This window comes from Jaculus jaculus, chromosome 10 (genome assembly GCF_020740685.1).
Source record: "Jaculus jaculus isolate mJacJac1 chromosome 10, mJacJac1.mat.Y.cur, whole genome shotgun sequence".
In the NCBI taxonomy this organism is placed as follows: domain Eukaryota; kingdom Metazoa; phylum Chordata; class Mammalia; order Rodentia; family Dipodidae; genus Jaculus; species Jaculus jaculus.
In genome coordinates, this window is record NC_059111.1 from 110,289,515 (window position 1) to 110,311,824 (window position 22,310).

Below are 22,310 nucleotides of genomic sequence, written 5' to 3' on the forward strand. Positions count from 1 at the left end.
TGGTTAATAAAAAAAAACAATCTACCATGTATAATAAAAGAGCTTGGACTTGATCACGCATCTTTATCGATTGACAGTGGAGACCCTCACCAGTTTCCTTCATGCTTCTAAGTAATTGCCTTTCAGCTTTTCTCTTCCTTGTCTTTCCTGTCTTCTCACATCTCCTCGGTACTTTTGAACCCCTTGCACAGTAAATGGGTCCAAATCCCAGAAGGAAAAATAAGAGATGAAAGATGTAGGTGTTCCCTCTGCTATAATGGCATGTTTCTTAGCTTATGTTTAGAAGGCTTTTGGGCTTAAAATTGGCCTCTCAAAATAGGAAAGCAGGACTGGCGAGATGGCTTAGTGGTTAAAGTGCTTGCCTGTGAAGCCTAAGGACCCAGGTTCAATTCCCCAGTACCCACATAAGCCAGATGTATAAGATATTCATCTGGAGTTGGTTTGCTGTGGCTGAAGGCCCTGGCATGCCCATTCTCTTTCTCTATCTGCCTCTCCTTCCCTCAAATAAATAAGTATATGTTTTAAAAAATGAATAAAAGAGTACAGCATACCAAGTGAAATTTTCATTACAGCCAGATGTGGAGAGTTCTGTGGATCACATCTTAAGGGCTTCTGGAGGCTGGTGGGCAAGGCAGCTACCTGGGGAATGCATAGAACATCCCCTGCAGATACAAAGATGAGGACACAGAAGTAGGAGGTTGGTCAAAAGGTCTTTAACCACTGCCGGGTGGCTCATCACCCCTGAGCCCTTGTACTTACCGAAACGTCCAGGGTCTAACCAGATTGTGATGCCCTGAGCTCACTGTAAGCACTGCCTGTCCACCTACCCTGTTTTACACCTGCGAGCAGCTTTGCTGGTGACTTCAATGTCTTGAATGTGGGGTAGACCTGGTCCTCAGTGCAGCAATCTGATCTATGGCACTGCTCACATCGGCTAGGATCTTCCTCAGCTACCTGCGGCGGACGCCAGCTAAGGAGAGAAGGTTCAAAAAGACACTCTCAGGCACTTGGCTTAAACATGGCTCCCATGGGCTTCCTCACACTACGAAGGTGAATCTCTTCAGAATGATCTACTCCATAGAGACTAGTGCCTGCCAACACTGGGTCAGGCCCAGAACCCCACATGTGACCAAGTGAAATGCTGGCTACAGGTCACCAGACATCCAGCACTATATGGGTACTGGTCCCCAGGTTATAACAGCAGGCACCCACAAACGCCCTGCTGAGTTTATAGAACCTGATCCCTGAGTACACTGAGGAAGTGAAGCTGAACTTCTACCTCTAGAAAACTGATTACCATACTCCGGGACACTTTGGGAAGTCAGAAAGGGAGCTGTGAGAACAGCAGAAGGGTTGATGTCTTAATCACTCCTGGCTTTCAGGCTATAGTTCATCTCCTTCAAATATATGAACAGTGGACCTGCAGATGGACATCTGGAAAGACACACTCCTGATGGACCAAACCCAGTGGCCAGCTGGGGCCCAGAGGAAAGGTATCCCTCAATATGCTAAGTGAAGAAGCATACACCCCTTATGTCTAAAAACACTAAGTGTGTGTGATTTACGCCTCCTGCTTTTACCAGGCTCAGCTCTCTGACTCTCCCCACCAGACCTAAATCTCTACAAGACAATACCATGAGTAAACCAATTTACCATACCGAAATTTCACCTCAGCAAGAGCAGTGCAATGATTCTCTTAAATTTTTTTATTTAAAAATGTGGTATAATACTAAAATAAATGACATGCGGCATTAAAACTAGTTAATTTTATTAAAGTTAAAAGTAGTGCTTAAGATGTGGCAGAAACACAGTGAAATACTATTCAGAATTATAAAAGAGGAATCATCTGTTATTTGCCACAGCATTATGTATCTGAGGACTTGTGAAGTGTATCAAATAAGCCAGGCACAGAGAAGCAAGTGCCACAAAGCTGTTTGTGGAACCTCAAAGTCTATCCCGTAGTGCAGAGTGTAGAATGGGAGCTACCAGAGGAGGCTGGGCAGAGGGCGTGAAACTTTGGTTGCATGGGAGGATTGTGTACCATGATCACACCCAGAAGGGAGGCTGTAGTTAATGTATACTTTCTAGTACTGGACAAAAAGTATTTCAAATGTTCTCACCTCATAGAAATGGTATTGAGCTGATGAGTGTGCTAATTAAATGAACATGCAAGCTTCCTGTATTCTCAGCCATGGTCAAGCACCACACACACACACACACACACACACACACACACACACACACACACACATATACGGTCTCAGCAGGGTAGCCATTTAATAAGCTGTTTCCTTCTATAAAGCTGTCAAATGGATGCAATGTGCTTCCTGCCACCCTCCCAGGCAGATCATGCTCTTGGCCCATGGCTCCCACCTCACCTTCTGCCTCTCCTTCTAGCCTGCAGTGGTGTCTGGGACAACATCACATGCTGGCGCCCTGCTGACTTGGGGGAGACAGTCACCGTGCCCTGCCCAAAAGTGTTCAGCAACTTCTATAGCAAACCAGGTATGCTGTGTGTATTGATCCCTGGACTCTCGGATATTTACATCCAAGGGTCGATTTTTCCATTACAGCAACAAGAAGCTTGGCCTTGCTTTCTTTGGTAACTTCTAGATGCTTCCTGCTGCCAGCGGGAGCCAGGGAACAACTGGGCCTTATTAGCTGGGTGCTCTTTTAAGGAGCAAGAACACATCCACCACTCAAAATGCACATAGTCAAGCAGGGCATATATGGAGGGAGAGATTCGGTGAGAATTTGTCAGGAGTCAGAGCACCAGAACTGCATGACGGATAATGGAGATGAGAAGAAAGACAGTTTCACTGGTCTCTACCAAGGTGGGGTGCCAAAGAAACCCAAAAAACTGCAGAGTGTCCCCTGATATTGTGAGACAAGGTAGAGCAGTTGGGCCAATATGTTGACTATATTGTCATTGCATAAAGTTTGCAGAGACTTGAGAGCCATGCAGCCACTCTGTACCATGCTCACTGTGGTACAAAGTACAGTAGACAGCACTCCATACTTTAATTAATTAGTTAATTAATTTATTTGAGAGAGACAGAATATGGGTATGCCTAGGCATCTAGCCACTGTAAATGAACTCCAGATGCACGTGCCACCTTGTGCATCTGGCTTATATGGATCCTAGGGAATCAAACTTGGGTCCTTTGGCTTTGCAGACAAGTGTCTTGACTGCTTCGTCACTTCTCCAGCTCCACCGCACACTTTTTTAAAGTTTTAATGTTACTTTTAAATGACAAACAATAATCATGTTTATGGGGCTAAGGATCCAGGTTTTCATAGTCTGGAAAAGTAGAGAATAGATGACATGGATGGAACAAGGAAAATGCAGTACTTTGGAGATCTGGGCAGATGTTGAAGGGTTAAAACTTTGAGAAAAGAGAATATTAAACCTTCAAGCAGAGCGTTGGGCACAGACTGGACTGGAGAAAATGTAATGAGGTAAGAGACTTGGTCCCACCCAGGAAATCTGTGCTCCTCACTTGGCTGAAGTTGTAATTGCTCTGCCTCACTGATTGTCTGTGGTCACGTTAGAGGACCTCAGCCATTCTGGAGACTCTGAACTCCAGAAACTCCTATCCAGTCACCAACATTCCCAACTTGGAATAGGAGCTTGGACAGTGAGTGCTCTCTGGAGTTTGCAAACAAATTGGCATAGGGCCAGAAAGCAGCCTGCCTTGTGTGTACCTGGGTTGGGTGTGACCTGAGTTAGAGGCCCCACTAGGGGCATCTGCAAGCCCTCAGTGAAAGCAATACAGGACTGGGACCTAGGGTCTCCTTGAGATTATAGAAGTGGGTCTGAGTCTCAGCTGAGCCTGCTATACCAAGTCCACTGGCCTGGAAGGAACTACTAATGCATATTGCTTAGTAAGGGATGAGCTTTCGGTACCAGGGAGCAGGTACACAGTGTAGAAGAAATTACAAGACTTGTAAGTCAGGTTTCAAGTCAGGAAGTCTATCATCTCGTAACTACCCAGCCTACCGGACCTTATTGTCCCATCAATAGAATAGTAACAGCAATGCTTACCACATCTACCTCACAAAGCTATGCTGAAATTAAACATGTGATGTGAGGGAAGACACTTATTAAATCCACAGGTCTTGGGTCCTGTAGGTCCCACACTTGGTTTGGGGAGAAAATTAGAGTGGCTCCAGAGAGGAGCAGGAAGTGTGCTGTGCCCTCGGGGCCTGACCAGCTCTGGTCACTACTGCCCTTGTCTGTCGCTTCCCTCAAAGCTTGATTAAAGCTTCATCCTTCCTGCTTTGTGTGGTCACCTGCCACATTCTTTGTAAACAGGGAGTGATGTACTTCTGGGCTTTCCATAGATTTTAGGTTATTTAGGAGCAGACAGTTGTATTTTAAGATCACAACTGCTCTATTTCTTGCCCTTACTGGTGGTCAAGTGGAGCCTGCCCTGTACTGTGGCTTAGGCAGTGAAGAGTAAGGGAAAGGCCAGAATAGAGGGAAGCAAGGATCAAGATCTGGGACACAGCAGGCTTCAGAAAGTCAGAGGGACACAGCATCAGAATATACTAAGAATGTTCATTCTGCTCCAAAGTAACTGCACTTGCAATTACAGCAATTGCAAGTACAATGTCTGCTTTTATTGCTTTGCGACACATTTTGTTCACTGTGTCTCCAGGTCCTGCCAAGGAGACATCTGAATGGGTAGACCTAGAAGGGCTTCTGAGTGGCTCTGCTGTTATTGCTAATGGGGCCAATTTTGATAGAGCTGCAGATCAAACTTCTGAATTTCATTTTCCAGGAAATATAAGCAAAAATTGCACTAGTGACGGGTGGTCGGAGACATTTCCAGATTTCATAGATGCATGTGGCTACAATGACCTTGAGGATGAGAGTAAGGTAGGTGCCCAGCAACCACATGAGCTCCATTCCTTGACACTGCAATTGAACAGCAGACTGTGTGGCCCTCTAGGAGCCATGTGAGTCTCCTTCCTTCTTTAGCAGGTCAGCTTCTTGACCTATAATCTGCCTCAGGTCTGACCTGGTATTTCCTTATTCCCTATAGTTTTGAAAGCCCAGAGAAGCAGGCTTTCTTTACCTGGTCAGCAAGTCTGGATAGTAGAGACGTCTGTCTGGTTTCTACTTGCCTCACCCTAGCTCTTCTGATGCTTTCTGAGCATCCTTCCTGACATTTAGATTTCTTTGTCCCATTTATTTTTATGGAGAACTTTAACATATAAACATATATAAATTTAATCTTGTTCCTGTTCCATTATCCTCTTTTGTCCCTTCTCCCCAAAACACTGTCTGCTGAGGACTTTCCTCTTGCAAGGTGGTCTTTCTTTTGATTTGTTGTCTCGTTTCTTTTGTCTTCCTCTGTCCTTCATGTCCAAATGTTGATGGGCTCAGAACAGTGCTGGTTTTGTGGGGATATGGGTAGCCACCGAGGGGGGTCATGAATGCATCAGTCAGTTCAAGTCAGAAGAACAGTGGCCCAAAGAACACCTGCATTCCCTATGACTCTTACAGTCTTTCTGTTCCCGCTTATTCAGTGTTCTTTGAGCGATAGAGGGCATGATTAAACACTCCTCTACTGATAAGTTCTCAGCAACCTCTTATTTTCTGCTTTGATGAGTTTTGAGCCTTCTCAATTTCTACCCCCATTTTCCATAGAGAAGGTTCTTTGGCCAGCAGTGAGGATAGTGCTCATATTCATTCTGCCACTTCCTCTTCATTGTTTGCTGAGCCCCAGCAGATATGTTAAAAGTCTCTTCTAGGGCTGAGCTCTCAGCAGCATATGATTTTCTGCTTGGATGAGTTTTGAGTCTCTTCAGTGTCTGCTGCCATCTCCCTGGAGAAGGATCTCTGGCTAGCACTAAGAGCAATACTCATGTTTAATCCTCCACTTCCTGAGTGATGTTTTCCCAGCTCTGGTGAGTGTGGTAGAGATGACTCATCCAGAGCTAGACACTCAGCTGCTCTTCTAATCATTGTGATGGGTCTTGGGACTCCCTGGTATTCACCACCATCTGTAAAAGGCAGGTTCTATAATCAAGAGTGAGAGCAAAATTGACCAAAACAGATAAACATACACATTCAGAAGACCTTTTGATGGTTATAACCTCTCCATTTAACCAACGACTTACTTTTAACCAAAACTCTTATGGTCTGTGACTTTCTAAGACATAGGCTTCTGATCTGGTTCTCAGTACCAGGCATGAATTTACTCCATTGAGCAGCCGTCATATCTCATAAGAGAGTAATTGATTACCCCCATAACTTATGTGCTACTAGTGCACCTATGGGTACATCTTGACTAGCTAATTGATTTTATAATTTGTGGGACCCATTGCTTGTTCACACAGTTGGTGACTCTTATCCCACAGCAGTTCTTATAGTGCCTCCTAACACAATTACAGCTAAAGAGCAGAGCTTCCAACTCCATTCTAGCTTGATTTCTCAAGGCTCTGTGACCACAGCCTATGATGTCTTTAGCAATAGGGTCTTATCATCTCATTCTAATGGATAACCAAGTGCTTTGGCAGTGGTCTGCATTGTTTCCTAGGCCTTACTGACAAACAGCTCACTGTGGGGTGGGAGACATGCCCTATCTTTGGCACTGAGATTCACCTGAGAAAATTTGTTTTCAGGCTAAAGGTTTCTTTACCCAGCAGGGTTCTTCTGCCTAAATTATCTTCTCTCCCTGTTTTTTGTTTGTTTGTTTGTTTGTTTTTGTTTTGTTTGCAAACTAAGGTCTCACTGTAGCCCAGACTGACCTGGAACTCACTCCATAATCCCAGGCTGGCCTTGAACTCTCAGTGATCCTCCTACCTCCTAGGATTAAAGGTGTATACCACCATTCCTGGCATCTTTTTCTCTCTTTTCAAGAGAGTGAGTATCTTTCAATTAGCTAATGAAGACATAGGTATCTATAGAACTGATCCATGCCACCTCTAGTTTTGTGTCCCCCCTTTCTTACCCTGTTCCCCCAGACCCTTCTACCACCTATATTCTGTCCCTCCACTTGTCTGTCTACTATATTCTTCTGTCGTTGCTCTCACTTCTCCTTTCTCCAAACCTCGTTCTAGATTCCTGACCAGTGCTACTCACGCTTGCTACGACTTATAAACAGACTGAATTGTTCCATGTTAGGGTCTACATATGGCAGATAATGTGTTGTTTGTCTTTATGAACCTGGGCTACCTCGGTATGCTTTTTTCCAGATCCATTCATTTTCACATGAATTTTATGATTTCATTTTCCTTGCCATGGAATGGAACTCCAGTGTGTAAATGTACCACATCTTTATTATCCATTTATCAGTTGATAGGCATCTAGGCTGATTCGTGTTGAGCAAGTATCTCCATAGTAAAGTATAGATTCTTTAAGCAATATGCCCAGGAGTCATATGGCTGGGCCAAATGGTCCATCTATTTTTAAATTTTTGTGACTCTTTCATACTGATTTCCATAGCGACTGTACAAATTTACAGTCCTGCTAACAGTGAATGAGAGTTCCTCTTCCCTCACACCCTGTCCAACATTGGTCTTCACTTGACTTTTGGATGCTAGCTATTCTAATGAGTGAGATGGAATCTCAGAGTATAGTTTTGATTTACATTTCCCTGATGGCTAAACATGAACTTCTTTTAAAAATATTTTTTTAAATGAGAATGAGAATTGGCATGCCAGGACCTCTAGCCACGGCAAAAGAACTCCAAATGCATGCACCACTTTGTGCATCTGGCTTTACATGGGTACTAGGGAATCAAACCCAGGTCCTTAGGCTTTGCAGGCAAGCACCTTAACCAGTGAGCCATCTCTTCAGCCCTGAACTTTATTGTAGATGTTCATTGGTCATTTGTATTTCTTCCTTTGAGAACTCTTTGTTCAGTTCCTTACCCCTCCCCCTTTTTTGTTTTGTTTTATTTTTCAAGGTAGGGTCTCACTCTAGCTCAGGCTGACGTGGAATTCACTATGTAGTCTCACAGTGGACTTGAACTCATGACAATCCTCCTACCTCTGTCTCACTAGTGCTGGGATTAAAGGAATGTGCCACCACACCTGGCCCCTACCCCATTTTTAAACTGGGTTGATTGAGTTTTTTTAGTTATTTTTTGAATTCTTTGTATATTCTAGATATTGAACCTCTGTTGGATGTTTAGCTGGTAAAGATTTCCTTCCATTCCGTAGGTTGTCTATGGACTCTTTTGGTGGTTTGCTTAGATGTTCAGTAGCTTTTTAGTTTGAAGCATTACTAGTCTTATTACTTAGGCTACTTGAGGCTTATTCAGAAAGTCTTTCCCTATACCTTGTTCTTCCTAATATTTTCTCTAATGGTTATACTGTTTCAGGTCTTATATTGAGGTTTTTGATCCATTTGGAGTTGATTTTTGTGCAAGGTAAGAGAGAAGGGTGTATATTCTTCTAATGTAGTTTTCCACTTTTCCCATGTTGAAAATGTTGTCTTTTCTCCCATGTGTGTTTTTAGCCTCTTTTTCAAAAATCAGATGGCTATAATTATTTTAACTTATTCCTAGATCTTCTATTTTATTCCACTGATATATGAGTTTAATTTTGTGCCGGTACCATACTGTTTTATTATTATGGCATTGGAGATCACCTTGAAATCATGTGCCAACAAAAAATATTCCATCAGCTGAGGATATTTTTGGCTATCTGAAGCCTTTTGTGTTTCTGTATGAATTTGAAGATAATTTTTTCTATTTATGTGAAGAATGGTGCTAGATTTTTGATTGGAACTGCATTGAATCTATATTTTTCTTTTGGAATATTTTATTTTAACTATTTGAGAGTGAGAAAGAGGCAAGGGGTGCGGGGGGAGAATTAATAGGCACGCCAGGGCCTCCAGCTTCTGCAAATTACCTCCAGGTGCATATACCACCTTGTGCATCTGGCTTACGTGGGCCCTGAGGAATCAAACCTGTGTCCTTCAGCTTAGCAGGCAAGTGCCTTAATGACTAAGGCATCTCACAACCCTGTATTTTCTTTTAGTAGGTTAACCATTTTCATAATATTAATTCATCTAACCCATGAGTATAGGGGGTGTTTCTCTTCTGGCATCAATTTCTTTTCAGTGTTTTAATGTTTTCATTGCTGAGGTCTTTTATTTCCTTGGTTTCACTGCCTTGTCCTCAGGCTGTTTCAAGATACTTGATTTTTTGTGTGTGTGTGTGTGTGGCTGTTGTAAATGGGACTTTTTTTTTTAAATTTCTTTGTCAGTATGTTTGCTATTGGTATATAAGAAGGCTATTGATTTTTGTGTGTTAATTTAGTATCCTGTCACTTTGCTGAAAGAAACTCTAGGAGTTTTTGGGTGGGACAAATTGGCATTGAAGTCACCCATTATTATTGTGTTGGGCTTTATATCTGATTTAATTTCTAGTAGATTTTTGCTTTATAAAATTTGTTGCACCATATCCTCCTGATAAATTTCTCCTTTGCTCATTATTGAGTGGATTTCTGTATCTTTTCTGATTATTTTTGGTTTAAAGTCCATTTGGTAAGATATTAGTATATCCTTAGCTGCTTGTAATATCTTATCTGCTTGGAATAACTTTTTCTATCTTTTCACCCTAAGATGGTATCTGTCTTTGATAGGAAAGTAGGTTTTTGAAGGTAACAAAAGAATGGATGCTGTCTTTTGATCCAGCCTGTTAATATGTGTTTTTTTATTAGAGAATTGAGTCCATTGATATTCAGAGTTATTACTGAAAGATGTGTATGGTGGTTTGATTCAGGTGTCCTCATAAACTTAGGTGTTCTGAATGTTAGGCCCCCAGCTGGTGGCAATTTGGTAATTAAAGCCTCCTGGAGGCAATGTATTTTGGGGGGCAGGCTTCTGGGTGTTATAGCCAGCTTCCTCTTGCCAGTATTGGCACAATCTCCTGTTGTCCATTTAATACTGAAGTAGGGTCTCACTCTAGCCCAGGCTGATCTGGAATTCACTATGTAGTCTCAGGCTGGCCTTGAACTCACAGTGATCCTCTTACATCTGCCTTCCAAGTGCTGAAATTAAAGGTGTGAACCACCATGCCAGGCTTTGTAACACTTTCTCTGTATTTTGTGTTTAGTGTCAACTATATTATAGCATAGTTAACTATAATGTGACTTGGGGAATTTCTTTCCTGACCCTGTCTATTTGGTGTTTTCTATGCCTTTTGTACTTGGGTAGGCCTTTTGTCCATAGGGTTTGGTAAATTTTTTTCTATAATATTATTGAAGACATTTTATATGCCCCAGACCTGAACTTCTCCTTGTATGTCCATGATTTGAACATTGGGTCTTTTAAAGTGCTCCACATATCTCTCAAGTTCTACTATACCTTTTTTTAATTTGTCACTGATTTTGTCCTCTTGATCTATTTCCTCTGCCTTGTCCTCACTCAGGTCCTGATATCCTGTCTTCCGCATGCATGAACTATTCTATTGGAATGGCTATCCTGGCATCTTTCAAAAACATTTTATTATTACTAATTAACTAATTCATTTTTATTTTTTTATGAGAGTGAGAGCGAGAGAGACAGAGGGAGAGAGAATTGGCATACCAGGGCTTTAGCCACTGCAATCGAACTCCAGACACATGCACTACCTATGTGCATGTGTGGCCTGGTGCACATGCATCATCTTGTGTGTCTGGCTTAAATAGGTTCTGGGGAGTGGAATCTGAGTCCTTAGGCTTTTCAGGCAAGGGCCTTAATAACTAAGCTATCTCTCTAGCTTTCCTGGCATTTTTTAAATTTTTATTTAACTTTTATTTCCATTATGTTTTTCTTCAGTATCTCTACCCCCCTTTTTTTTGTTTTTTGTTTTTTTTGTTGTTTTTTTGAGGTAGGGTCTCACTCTGGTCCAGGCTGACCTGGAATTAACTTTGTCATCTCAGGGTGGCCTTGAACTCATGGCAATCCTACTACCTCTGCCTCCCAAGTGCTGGGATTAAAGATGTGTGCCACCACACCCGGCTTCTACCCCTTTTTAAAAATATAGTTTTTATTTATTTTTGAGAGAGAGACAATGGGCACACCAGAACCTTCAGCCACTGCAAAGGAACTGTAGATGCATGCACTCCCATGTGCATCTGGCTTACATAGGTTTGGGGGAGTCAATCCTGGGTCCTTAGGCTTCATAGGCAAGCACCTTAACTGCTAAGCCATTTCTCCAGTCCCAGCACCTCTATCTCTTTATTGAGTTCTAGTTTTTTTCTTGGTTTGACTTTCTTATTGCATTTAGTAGATTATCTCTATTCCCTTGGAATTCATTCAGTCATTTTTTCATGTCCTTTTTGAATTCATTCATGTCCCTTATTGAGTTCTTTTAGTTGATTTCCTTCCACTTTATTTAGACATTTATTTATGTCCTCTTTAAGTTGGTTGTCTATGTTTATCATGATCATTTTTGTCTGGAGTTTCCTTTAAGTAGCTCCCTGTGAAAGCTTCATTTATGGGATTAAACATACTTGGTGAGGATATCTTGCCTTGGTTTATTTTGTTACTTGTTTTGCCCATCTGGAGATAATTTCTTTGTCTTTTTCTATTTTTCAATTATTTATTTATTTATTTATGAGAGAGAAATAGAGTTGGTGCATCAGGACCTTCAGCCACTGCAAATGAACCCCAGACACATGCGCCACCTTGTACATCTGGCTTATGTGGGTCCTGGGGAATCAAACCTGGATCCTTTGGCTTTGCAGGCAAGCACCTTAACTGCTAAGCCACCTCTCCAGCCCTCCTTTGTCTTTTTGAGGATATAGCAAAAGTGGCTCCATGGGAGGACCCAGGGTAGGCTGGGATTGAGGCTGGGGCTGGGGCTGCTCCGATAACAGACATGTGTAAGCCAGGTCCTCTTAGCTCCCAGGTGCCAGTGTCTCTGGGTTGGAAGGAAGGTGGGCATGGATTGCAAGCATGGTCTCTAAAGTGTTGGTAATTGGTGGAACTTGGGTGACACCAGAGCAAACAGTGTGGGGAGGTGCCTGTACCATACTGCCTAGTTCTGCTTGCTCCCTGAAGACCTACCTACCTTGAACTGGGTAAGGAGAAGTGAGGCAGGGACCCCAAGCTCACCTGGGGCTGGGGCCTAAGCTGAATTGTCTGGTGCTGCTGGCTCCCTGGAGACCTATCCACAGCCTCCTTGTCCCATTGATGACTTCACCACGATCTGGGTTCCTAGGAAGCTGGTACAATAGTTCTTAGCCTAATCCCACAGCAGATGTGGCCCAAACCAAGCATCCTTGCAAGCTCAGAGGCTGGCTCTGTCTATGGCTGGTAGAGGTTTATCTCAGGCAATGGGGGACCCTTCAAGTTGGGACTGCAGCATTCACCAGCATATTCCTGTGGGAAATGGTTGCTAGTATTTAGGAGATTCACAGTATGAAGTGCAGCCACCCTCAGCCCTGAGTGCTGTCCCGCTGAGCTTTGTCACCAGGGGGATTATTGTGCCCTCCTCAGCGTTGCTTCACCTTTTCACTTTGCAAGGAAGATGTGTGAGCACCTTACAAGCTCACAGTAAGGCGTGTGCGTACGTGCTGCCAAGCCAGTGAAGGGCTGAGTAAGGGTGACACCAGAGAATCGGGAAATAGCCGTTGTGCACTTATTCCTGCACACACCCACAGAACATGGCCACCGGGTGCCGGTCACCTCTTGCCTGTTGCAAGTGTCCTCCCCATTAATGTTGACATTGCTGCTCCTGTGGATTTACTCCAAGTTAGCTGTGGAGAGGGGTAAACCTTTCCCCTTCCTGAGCTCTGTCTTACGCGTAGCTGGTTCTGTTGTGTGACATTGCTCAGTGATAATATCTGTGTAGGAAAGAGTTTCTTTTCTGACCTGTTGACGTTGTGGTACAATCTGCCTGTTCTGTCGCATGTAATCACTGCCTTTAGATCCTCTGTGGCAAGGTTATCCCATGGTCTCTAAGGTTTTGCTAAGTGGTGGAGCTGTGGGTGACATCAGAGCAAACAGGGCTGTTACGTGATCAGGACTTGGTGGTTAGAGTGTGCTGGAATCATTGTCTCGGAACTCTACCTCGGGAAGAGACCCACCAGCCTCAGCCAGGCTTGTGAGCACAGTCAACATGAACAGATGAGAGCTGCCTTAAATGCACTGAAACTCAAGGTACTGAGAGTCTAACACAGTAGAAATGTCCTCGCTTGAATTACCTACATCCTGTAGGGTATGACTGAAAGCCCTACTTCCCATTGGCCTACTGTCCACACCCTGTTCACCAAATCCCTAAAAAGGCTATTTTTGGCATCTTGTTGTTCACATAGCCATATCCAGGGCCACCCTGGTGCAAGAATGCTGCTTATTCGCTGGTATGCTTAGTGTTTGAGCCTTTTGTATTTATTGGAACCTACAAATATAACCCAGAAATTCCCATTCAGGCAGGCCAGGCAGGAGCCTTTATAAGAATCTCTTTGGCAGGAACACAGAAGGCAGAGACCACGGCCTAGCCTGTGCCTCGCAGGGCTGCAGCCTTGGTTGCTTTTTGGCTCACAACTTCAGTCATCCCGTCAGGATGTAGAGATGAGAAAGAACCCAGCTCACAGCCCAGCCCGCGCTGCAGTACGAACTCACAGGAATGGGGAATGTAGTCAGGTTCCAGGACTAGCTCCAAGCTGCCGTCCTGCAACTTGAGGTGTTCTCTCCCCGAGGCTTTCTCAAAGTAGGCTTCCACTCAGCTCAAACACTGTTTCTGCAGACTTGGCTTCTTCTCCTTTAAGGACCCTGAGTTCTTTTCCAGAGCAGGTACAGCGGCCATGGAGTGGGGACTTCAGTTACAACCCTCTGAGGCTACCCTACTGAGATGTCGTCTACTACTTTACCTAGAATAGGCCCAGTAGCCAGGAGTCTTGGGGCTTCTAGGAGAAAGTGGGACATGGGGGAATTCTCATATCCAGCTGGGATAAATCACCATTTGAGGCCTTTTTCTGGGCTTTATTTCATACAGGGACAAAACAGGATGCATGCACGTGCCAAGCAGTGTCTTGAGACTATACCAAACCTGTATTACCAGCCCCACGTGCTTGTTGTTAGCAGGGCGTGGGCCAGATACTCATGTAGATCTGCATTGTGTTGTGCATTCACTCACACATGTGTAATGATCATCTTTCCCCAGTTATAAACATCAGCTCACTGCAGACAGAATATGGCCCCTCGATTTCCCCTCAGTCACATCTTGAAGGCATTTTCAGGAACATTGTCTGGAAGAGTCCTCCAGGCCATTTGGTACTCTTGAGGGTCCTATAATTAAATCTTGACTGTGTCAGGTAGTGTCTAAGCTCCTCTTGCTTTTCCGTCTAGTTTGAAAACTATTTTTGTTCTTAATTAAGCATTTAATATATTCTGCAAATAGCATAGATGTGTACTCCTTCATGATGGATTAGAAGTCAAAATAGGGTTGGGAAGATTATTCAGTGGTTAAAGGTGCTTGCTTGCAAAGCATGATGGCCCAGGTTCAATTTCCCAGCACCCATGTAAAGCCAAGTGCACAAAGTGGCATGTGTATCTGGAGTTCATTGGCAGTGCCAGGAGGCCCTGACATGTCTATTCCCTTCCTCTTTTTTCCTTCCTTCCTTCCTTCCTTCCTTCCTTCCTTCCTTCCTTCCTTCCTTCCTTCCTTCCTTCCTTCCTTCCTTCTCTTTCTTTCCCCCCTCTTTCTATCTCTCTCCCCCCCACCCCCTGTTGAATATAAATAAGATTTTTAAGTAAAAATATTTTAAGTGAAAAGGCAATAGGATTGATGGCCCAAAGCCAAAATGAATAATTCTTCTGAATTAGCTCCCATACTTTGAGCGCTTTGGATACTGAGTTGCCTTGTGAAGCCAGACACAGTTATCAGCCATGCATATGCCTGCTGTAACTGAAGTTTCACACGTGGACCTTGATGCTGTTGAATCCCTCCAAGACTAAGGGAGAACCAGGATGGGAGGAAAATGATAGAAACCATGCAGACCCCTGGTGCCCAGTAACAGTGACGGGTCTCCAGGTTTTTAAAGGAAGCTTTTTCTCTTCTTCTTTTTTTTTTTTTTTTTTTTTTTTTTTTTTTGGTTTTTCGAGGTAGGGTCTCGCTCTAGCCCAGGCTGACCTGGAATTCACTACGGAGTCTCAGGGTGGCCTTGAACTCACAGCAGTCCTCCTATCTTTGCCTCCCAAATGCTGGGATTAAAGGCATGTACCACCACACCCGGCCTAAAGGAAGCTTTTTCTAATAGAAGAAGAGTGGAGGCCCTGAACTTGGAAGTCAGTGTAAGGTAGAAAATAAAAGGACAGAGAGGCAGCCCAGGAATATGGACACCCAGTGAGAGCACAGGCTGAATGGCCACAGCCCAAAGAGGCCAAGACCCTGGTCATTTCTCAGTGCCAGGACACCAACCATCAAAGCCAGGGTGGGGATCCCATGGATTTGTACCAGGCTCTTTGTTGGCTGGCGTGGCCCAAGATGGAGCTCTTGGTGTGGACATTCTCCTTGTAGCTGCGCTCAGCTATCTGTCCCCAAGGCCCTCTTCAGAGGTCCACGTGCGCAGCCAGGCATGTGGCTCCGGGGTCAGCAGTGTGACTCTGGGGACAGTGTGCTCAACAGTAAGCATATGTTGCCCTTATGTTTAATCAAAATCAAATTTTAGGTCCTTGAAATATTTACATTTATACCATTTGTTGAGATATACCAATTCTGTCTCCCCATTATAGGTTCTGTTTGTTTTGGGGGTCAGGCCTCACTCTGTAACCTTGAGTGCCTTAAACTCACAGTCCTGTCTCAGCCTCCAGAGTGCTGGGGTGACTGGCATGAGCTGCCGCCAAGCCCTGCCTCTACTGCCCTTTTCAAAGTCTGTCTTGACATTGTTAGTCATCAGAATAGGGCAGGGCCCCCACAGAGTAGACCTAGTCTGCCAGCTGTCAGCATTTACGGCTTTCTCGTCCTCTTTCCTCCCTGCATCACCGCTCTGCTAGGTGCTGCTCTCCCACAGGACAGACCTGAGCCCTCCTGGAACTTGTACTGACCGCAAGGCTGTCCTGGCTAGGGCGTGGCCAGCGGCTAGCAAGTCCAGCACTTCTGCAGAGCTAAGATCTCAGTTCAGCTTTGTACAGCTCGCCCATCCCCTAGAACTGTAAAGCCATCTGCCCAGGGCAAGACCTTGCATTATGCTGGGCCTGGTGGTCCTTGAGTTCCTCAGCCTAGATAGCATCCATCTTCCTGCCATGACTTGATATCTGGGAGTTGTCAGCGCCCGCCGCACAGGGTGACTTGTGCTGGGCTTGCTGGAGTCTTCTCATGACAACCTGAGTGGCCTGTCAGGTATATAAGTTTTAAAACAGAACATCTGGCAAGGCGCAGACTGCCCATTCTCTTTGTTTAGAAATTATAAACTGCACAAGAAAGCTCAGTGGAATAACATCCTAAAAAATGTCAATAGCTGATTCTTTATCTCAGAAATGTCTGTTAGGGATTTAAAATAAAGTTCCCTTACCCTACCACCAGAAAGGAACACTCAATGCAGCTACTGAACATAAGGTGCACAAGGAATATTGTCACCCTGTCTGTGGGCTGTTCAGGAGCCCCCACCCCAGCATGCTGGTGTTGTCTCCAAAGGCCCACAGGCTGAAGTGTGTGCTGTGATCGTCCCACGTCCTGGGCTCGTAATCCCAGTTGTGAACAGCACAGACCTCCCCACTGAGAGTCAGCTCTGCCCACAGCAGGATGCACGGCTCTTTCCCTTCCCAAGGTGTCTCTGTCATCGTCAAGAGAAGCTTAGTCCTCAAGAGGGGCAACATCCCCAGGAGAGGCTGGGTGGCTGACGTGGCTGAGCTGGGACTTGCTCTGTTGTCTTCCATTAGTAGCCATCGACATCCACATGGCACTGACCTGCGTTTGCTGAATGCCCCATGGAGCTCATGCCCAACTGGGTACAACTGCCCTAATACCCCACATGGAGAGGTAAAAGATCAGAGAATGAGCACCTTATATTCGTTCATGGGCTAAAGCTGAAGAAATGGCCTCTGCTTGTCTGAGAACAGGAGAGAACACCACCCTACTCTACAGACCTGGCCCAGAGAAGAGACACCTCTGTGAGGAAAAGAGAAGAGATGTGAGACTTTTTCTCCTTGCCTTCTCCTCTCATGGTCTCTTGGAGAACCAAAAAAAAAAAAAAAAAAAACTCTTTTCTCATGATCTTAATATCATCCTGCTCGGGGTTCCCCTCTCCAACCTTGGGATACACAACCAGATTTACCAGCACCCTTAAAAAGGGTACACGAGAGAGCAGGATTCCATCATAGGAAGTAAATGACATACAGAAGTGGCTCTCCATCTTCCCAAGCCAGGCTGATCAGGATCTGGTTTTCCCGATCACCCTCTCCTATTTCCTGTAGGCTTCAGAAAAGAGTGATTCTTCATTTCAGACTTGGGGTTCTGTGCCTGGGGCTTCTGGGTACTGGGAGAACTTCTGAATGAGCCTTCAACTGAGAGAAGTGGTTATTTTGTTAAAAATAAAATAGTTCTATTAAGAGGTTCTAATTTTGGCAAGACCTCTTCAGTGTGGGATACATTCCACCTTCATATCTGTCTGTTCCTTATCTTTGAGTTCAACCAGCTTTAGATGGAAAGCAGTGTCCAGTGGTTGTATCATTATTCCTTAACACTATTACATGGTATCTTTTCATTATATTTGATGTTGTAATCATCTGAAATTATTTAAAGCACATGGAATAATATGCCCGGATCATTTGAAAATACTGCAGTGTTTTACATAAGGGACTTGAGTGTCTGAGCATTTGGGTGTCAGGGTCGTGAAAGAAATACTGTGTTTATGGGGGACAGAAGAGATAAGGAACATTGATGCCTGGGACCCATCCAGGAAGGATGGCTTCATGGGTGGAGGACAGACAGGTATACCTGATGGAGCTTGCGCTCCAAAGGGTAGGGCATGAGGAAGAGGACTGTGTGGAGATGGTGAGGGATGTGGGTGAGACCGAGTCAGAGAAGAGCAGAAATGGTGTCCTTGGTACAGATTCCTGGGTCTGAGTGTATCTTGGGAAAAGGTAGTCCTGGGGTGAATAGCAGTGATATGCCAGAGTATGGAAGGCCATAAACCAGCAGACATGAGGTGAGGCAAGGAGTAGGATTTTCTGAAAGTGGGACAGGAAAGAGGCATTTCCTATGTGGTGCCTGATATCTTAGGAGGAAAAGAGACTCTTTGCTTGGAGAGAGAAGCAGGGGCCTAGAAAGCAGAGGAGTGGTTTTTAACACTGTGAGCAAATAGCAGAATCCATCCAGGATAGGTAATGAACTAGTATCTGGTGATCAGGGACAAGCAAGACGAGCAGGCAGGTGAAGGGCAGGTCCTCCAGGGAGATCTTGGGGTATGACCATCAGGATCGAGTTTTGCAACATTGATTCCCTGCCGCTGTGCTACACTAAAGCCTCTTGAAACAAATGGCAAAGCTCACAGTGTGTCATTACATCGAAGCTCTAAGGGCTGACCATCAATCTCAGCTTCACCTGGTTAAGAGGACTTAGTTATTTCTCATCTCAGATTCCATAAGCCATGAAATTCCACCAGGCATGGTCTGGCTGCACACTCACTGCATCCATAGCAGCTTTAACTCAAGACTAAGATGCCATGACCAGGAGGACAGAATTAAGTATCATGAGGGTCTTCATACCATGCAGGGAATATCCACAGAGCTGCTTCTCATTGTGTAGTGTGGATAATCATATAGCTATTGATAACTAGCCATGGCATGCAGAATCAAAAAAACTAGGACTTGATGCATGAGCTGAATGGGAGCTTAAAAAAAAAAATAGCCTCTGTGTACTTCATTGCACTGATGCAGCAGCTCAGAGGAGGCATCTGTCCCGGCCTCCATGTTCATTTAATGATCATCTCCTTCCTTTCAGCCATTCTCTCGGTTAACCGATAATGCTTCCAGCTGTGGTCACAATATGTTCTTTCCCATGGACACAACCAGAGAGTTGCAATCAGAATCCCAATAGGTTCTTAAGTTGATCTTTTTCATGTAGTTTTGACTGCCTGGTCCATGTGGACATGAGCAGGCACTTGAGTAGATCCAACAAAAAAGAAAAAAAAAAGGATTAAGAAAACGTCATCAGGAGTCAGGAGGACTGCAGCTCAGGTCTGGCTGCTCGCAGCCTAAACTTAATAGAAAGACAAATGGGTTATAATTAGCCTTTATGTTTGCTTTTCCAAGCCAATCTACATTTTCCTGGATAAGGTATAATCGGGTTTCCATTTTTTCTGAGAGAGTGGAAGTTCAGTATGGTGGATCATCCACTTCCTGTCAGCCAGTAAGCAGCTATGGTCTGTGGCTTTGTAATCGCCTCATATAAACCTGGCTAAAAGCGGAAAGATGCTGTCATTGTAAAGACTGAATTGAGGCCTCTTCCAGTCTTATGTTGGTATCTTCTCCAACAAACTAAGTCTTCAAGTTCTAATGTTTGGGGCACATTAGTTTCTCCTATGAACTTTTGAGATGTGGTGAAAATGGCCTTTGGACATTGCCATAGCTCCATACTTGCTTAGGACAGGAGAAATTTGGGTGCAACTTCAGGATGGCGTTGTACACGTTTCTACTCAAGTTAGACCTCTGCATGATGCAAACAATCAAAGATTTAACAGTGGCATTTCCATAGGAAAAAAAGTGGGGTGGGGGGTCAGTAGTTGGGACAGACGAGAGGCTGGTGTTGAGACTAGGCAGCAGCACTGAGCAGGCTGCTGGCTGTGAGTTCATGGGTGCTCCCCAGACCTCCTACTTGGCCACACAGCATAGAGTGAGAGTCGTCAACACTTACAGAAATGGTGGTTTCTCTGAAGTTTGTACAAACAAAAGTTACAGCTTCAACTTGCGTGGTTTGAGGTTTAAAGTCAGAAAGGTGGAGTAAAATTGGAAATGTCAGTTTAGAAGGTCTTGGCCAGATATTGAAGTAAAACAATTTAGAGGTGCCATGAAACTTGAAGACATTGGGCAGGCATAGAATCACTGTCATGGGCATTGGGGTGTTCCACTAAAACTCACCTTTTCTCTCTGAAGTCATCTGCCAAAGACCATCACAGAAGATTAGGGTGTTTGCACAGTAAGTTATAACTGGGGTTCTGGCCCATTCCCATGGGGCCTCCACTCAGCATTGACAATACCCTGATTCTGCTCACTAGCTGTGGAAGGTGATGAAGGAATCTCAGGTTAGACTTTTAAAAGCTTCTCTGGGCCGAGGACCCTCCCAAGTTTTTCTGTTACAGGAGACCAGAGTCTTTGCGAACACGCACAAATTCCAGCAGTTCTTAAAAATTAGAATGTGCAGTAATAGCTTCTGATTCAGTGGGGGCTGGATAGGAATAAAAGAATAACTGCTTTATTTTTTTAAATTTTTTTGTTTATTTTTATTTATTTATTTGAGAGTGACAGACAGAGAGAGAGGCAGGGAGACAGAAAGAGAGAGATGGGCGCACCAGGGCCTCCAGCCAGTGTAAACAAACTCCAGACACATGCACCCCCTTGTGCATCTGGCTAACATGAGTCCTGGGGAATGGAGCCTCGAACCGGGGTCCTTAGGCTTCACAGGCAGGCACTTAACCACTAAGCCATCTCTCCAGCCCCAATAACTGCTTTATTTTTGTTTAGAAAAGTATACTTTGCCAAATGACTGCAAGTTATAGAAAGCTCAAGAGAGAAAAGAACATGAGTTGTGTAAATCTGGAAAACAGAACATAAAAGACCCAGCAGAGTTTCAAACAAAAAGTACTGAAAGTTAGAGCAGTCTTCTGTTTACTCGGTGCCGTGCAGCGAATTCATGTGCGATTTGGACAGTTTCATCTAAGTCTAAAATCTCTCACTCATTCCAAGGTCATGACCTTGGAACTGTCAGGAAGCTGCATGTGTCAAGTGGTCTTTTTGCATTTTGTCCTAGATCCTTGCAGAACCTTTCAGAAAAGCCCCAGATTAAGACAACAGCTGTGAATGAGTAGACTTGAGGTTGTTGGGTGGCTGAGGTAAACATGTGAGAGAACGATGTGTAGCTAGCGCCGTGGCTGACAGAACATGCTGGGCTTTGACCAGTTGCCTACACTTTGGCAGGCTTCGCTAGGGTAATGGCATCTATGCAAATGTAAGGTAGCCAAGTTAATCTTTTGCATTTGACAGTGCTTCCTGAGCAATAGGTATAACTAGCTTATCCTCGGTGTTTGAAGGAGAACAAATTCTTTGGAGTTTGCTAGGGGCCTTTTTGGAAAACTCATGTTAGTTTGAGATCAAAAGACTTCATTTAGAATTCAGTTTGTAGAAGTTTGTCAAAAATGTCTAGAGATTTTAAACGCTTGATGAATGAGATTAAAGGGCAGTATCCACTCAAAACTGACAGATTGCACAGGCAAACAGAAAGTTCCATAGCAACCAGCTAATATAAGCCAAGACCTGACGCAACAGGAAGCTTAGGACATTATTTGAAAGAAGTAGAGTCTCTATTTATTAATCAGATTACCCAAAAGAAAAGAAAAACTCCCTCAGAATCTCTTCTCAAAGGCTGATCAAGTCCCTTGGGGATGTCCCTCACTGTAGCACACTGCCCATATACCCAAGACCCCGGGTCCTGTTCCCAGCACTGCACCCAGAAAGAGGTAAGAGCCGTACGTGGTGAAGCTGACCTGTACTGCCAGCACTTGAGAGGCAAGAGGATCATGAAGTTAGGGCCAGCCTGGGCTATGTGCGGAGTAACTGACTCAAAAAAAAAAAACAAGAGAAAGACAGGACAACAGGAAACAAGGAAAGGCAGTATAATCTGTAATCTACTTTATAACAAAATAAATTCTGGTTTTACATTATTGTATTTTTAAAATTAATACTCACTTTAAAAACAGTAACAATGTAGTGTTAGCTTGACCACAGAGTATTTTCTCTCCTGCTCCTCTTTCTCTCTCGCTCTTTAGTCCTGCTGGTACGTCTGTCTGTCTGCCTCTGTTGCCCTGTCTGACTCTCTCTGTTCTCCCCACAGCTGTCCATATGTATTGATTAACTTTCATGACAACATTCTGTGAAATGACCAGTTTATGAAGACAGTTTTTCAGTGAGACATAGGATGTGCTTTCTAGTACTTTGTCCAAAAGTAGATAAACTTATGTTTACCAACTACTGCATCAGTATTATGTCTTATTTGGAGGTACTTTTATTTAATCCATTTGTTTTTCACTTTAGTGGTGAGAAATTATATAATATAATTTGACTAATAAAAAAGCTACAAGTCTGCATCTATTAGTCTGAAGTTATATTTTTGTACTAAAAACAATATTCTTATTTAGCAAAGATTACC

The 22,310-nt window shown here is 44.0% G+C and overlaps 1 protein-coding gene across 1 annotated transcript in view; it reads left to right on the plus strand.

Moving 5' to 3' along the window:
• Vipr2 (vasoactive intestinal peptide receptor 2) overlaps positions 1-22,310 on the plus strand; it is a 79,676-nt gene that overhangs the window by 14,022 nt on the left and 43,344 nt on the right. Inside the window, exons 3-4 of the mRNA XM_004672028.3 lie at positions 2,398-2,505; positions 4,785-4,882. Of these exons, the coding sequence (XP_004672085.1) occupies positions 2,398-2,505; positions 4,785-4,882 (206 nt within the window). The remainder of the gene's footprint in view (positions 1-2,397; positions 2,506-4,784; positions 4,883-22,310) is intronic.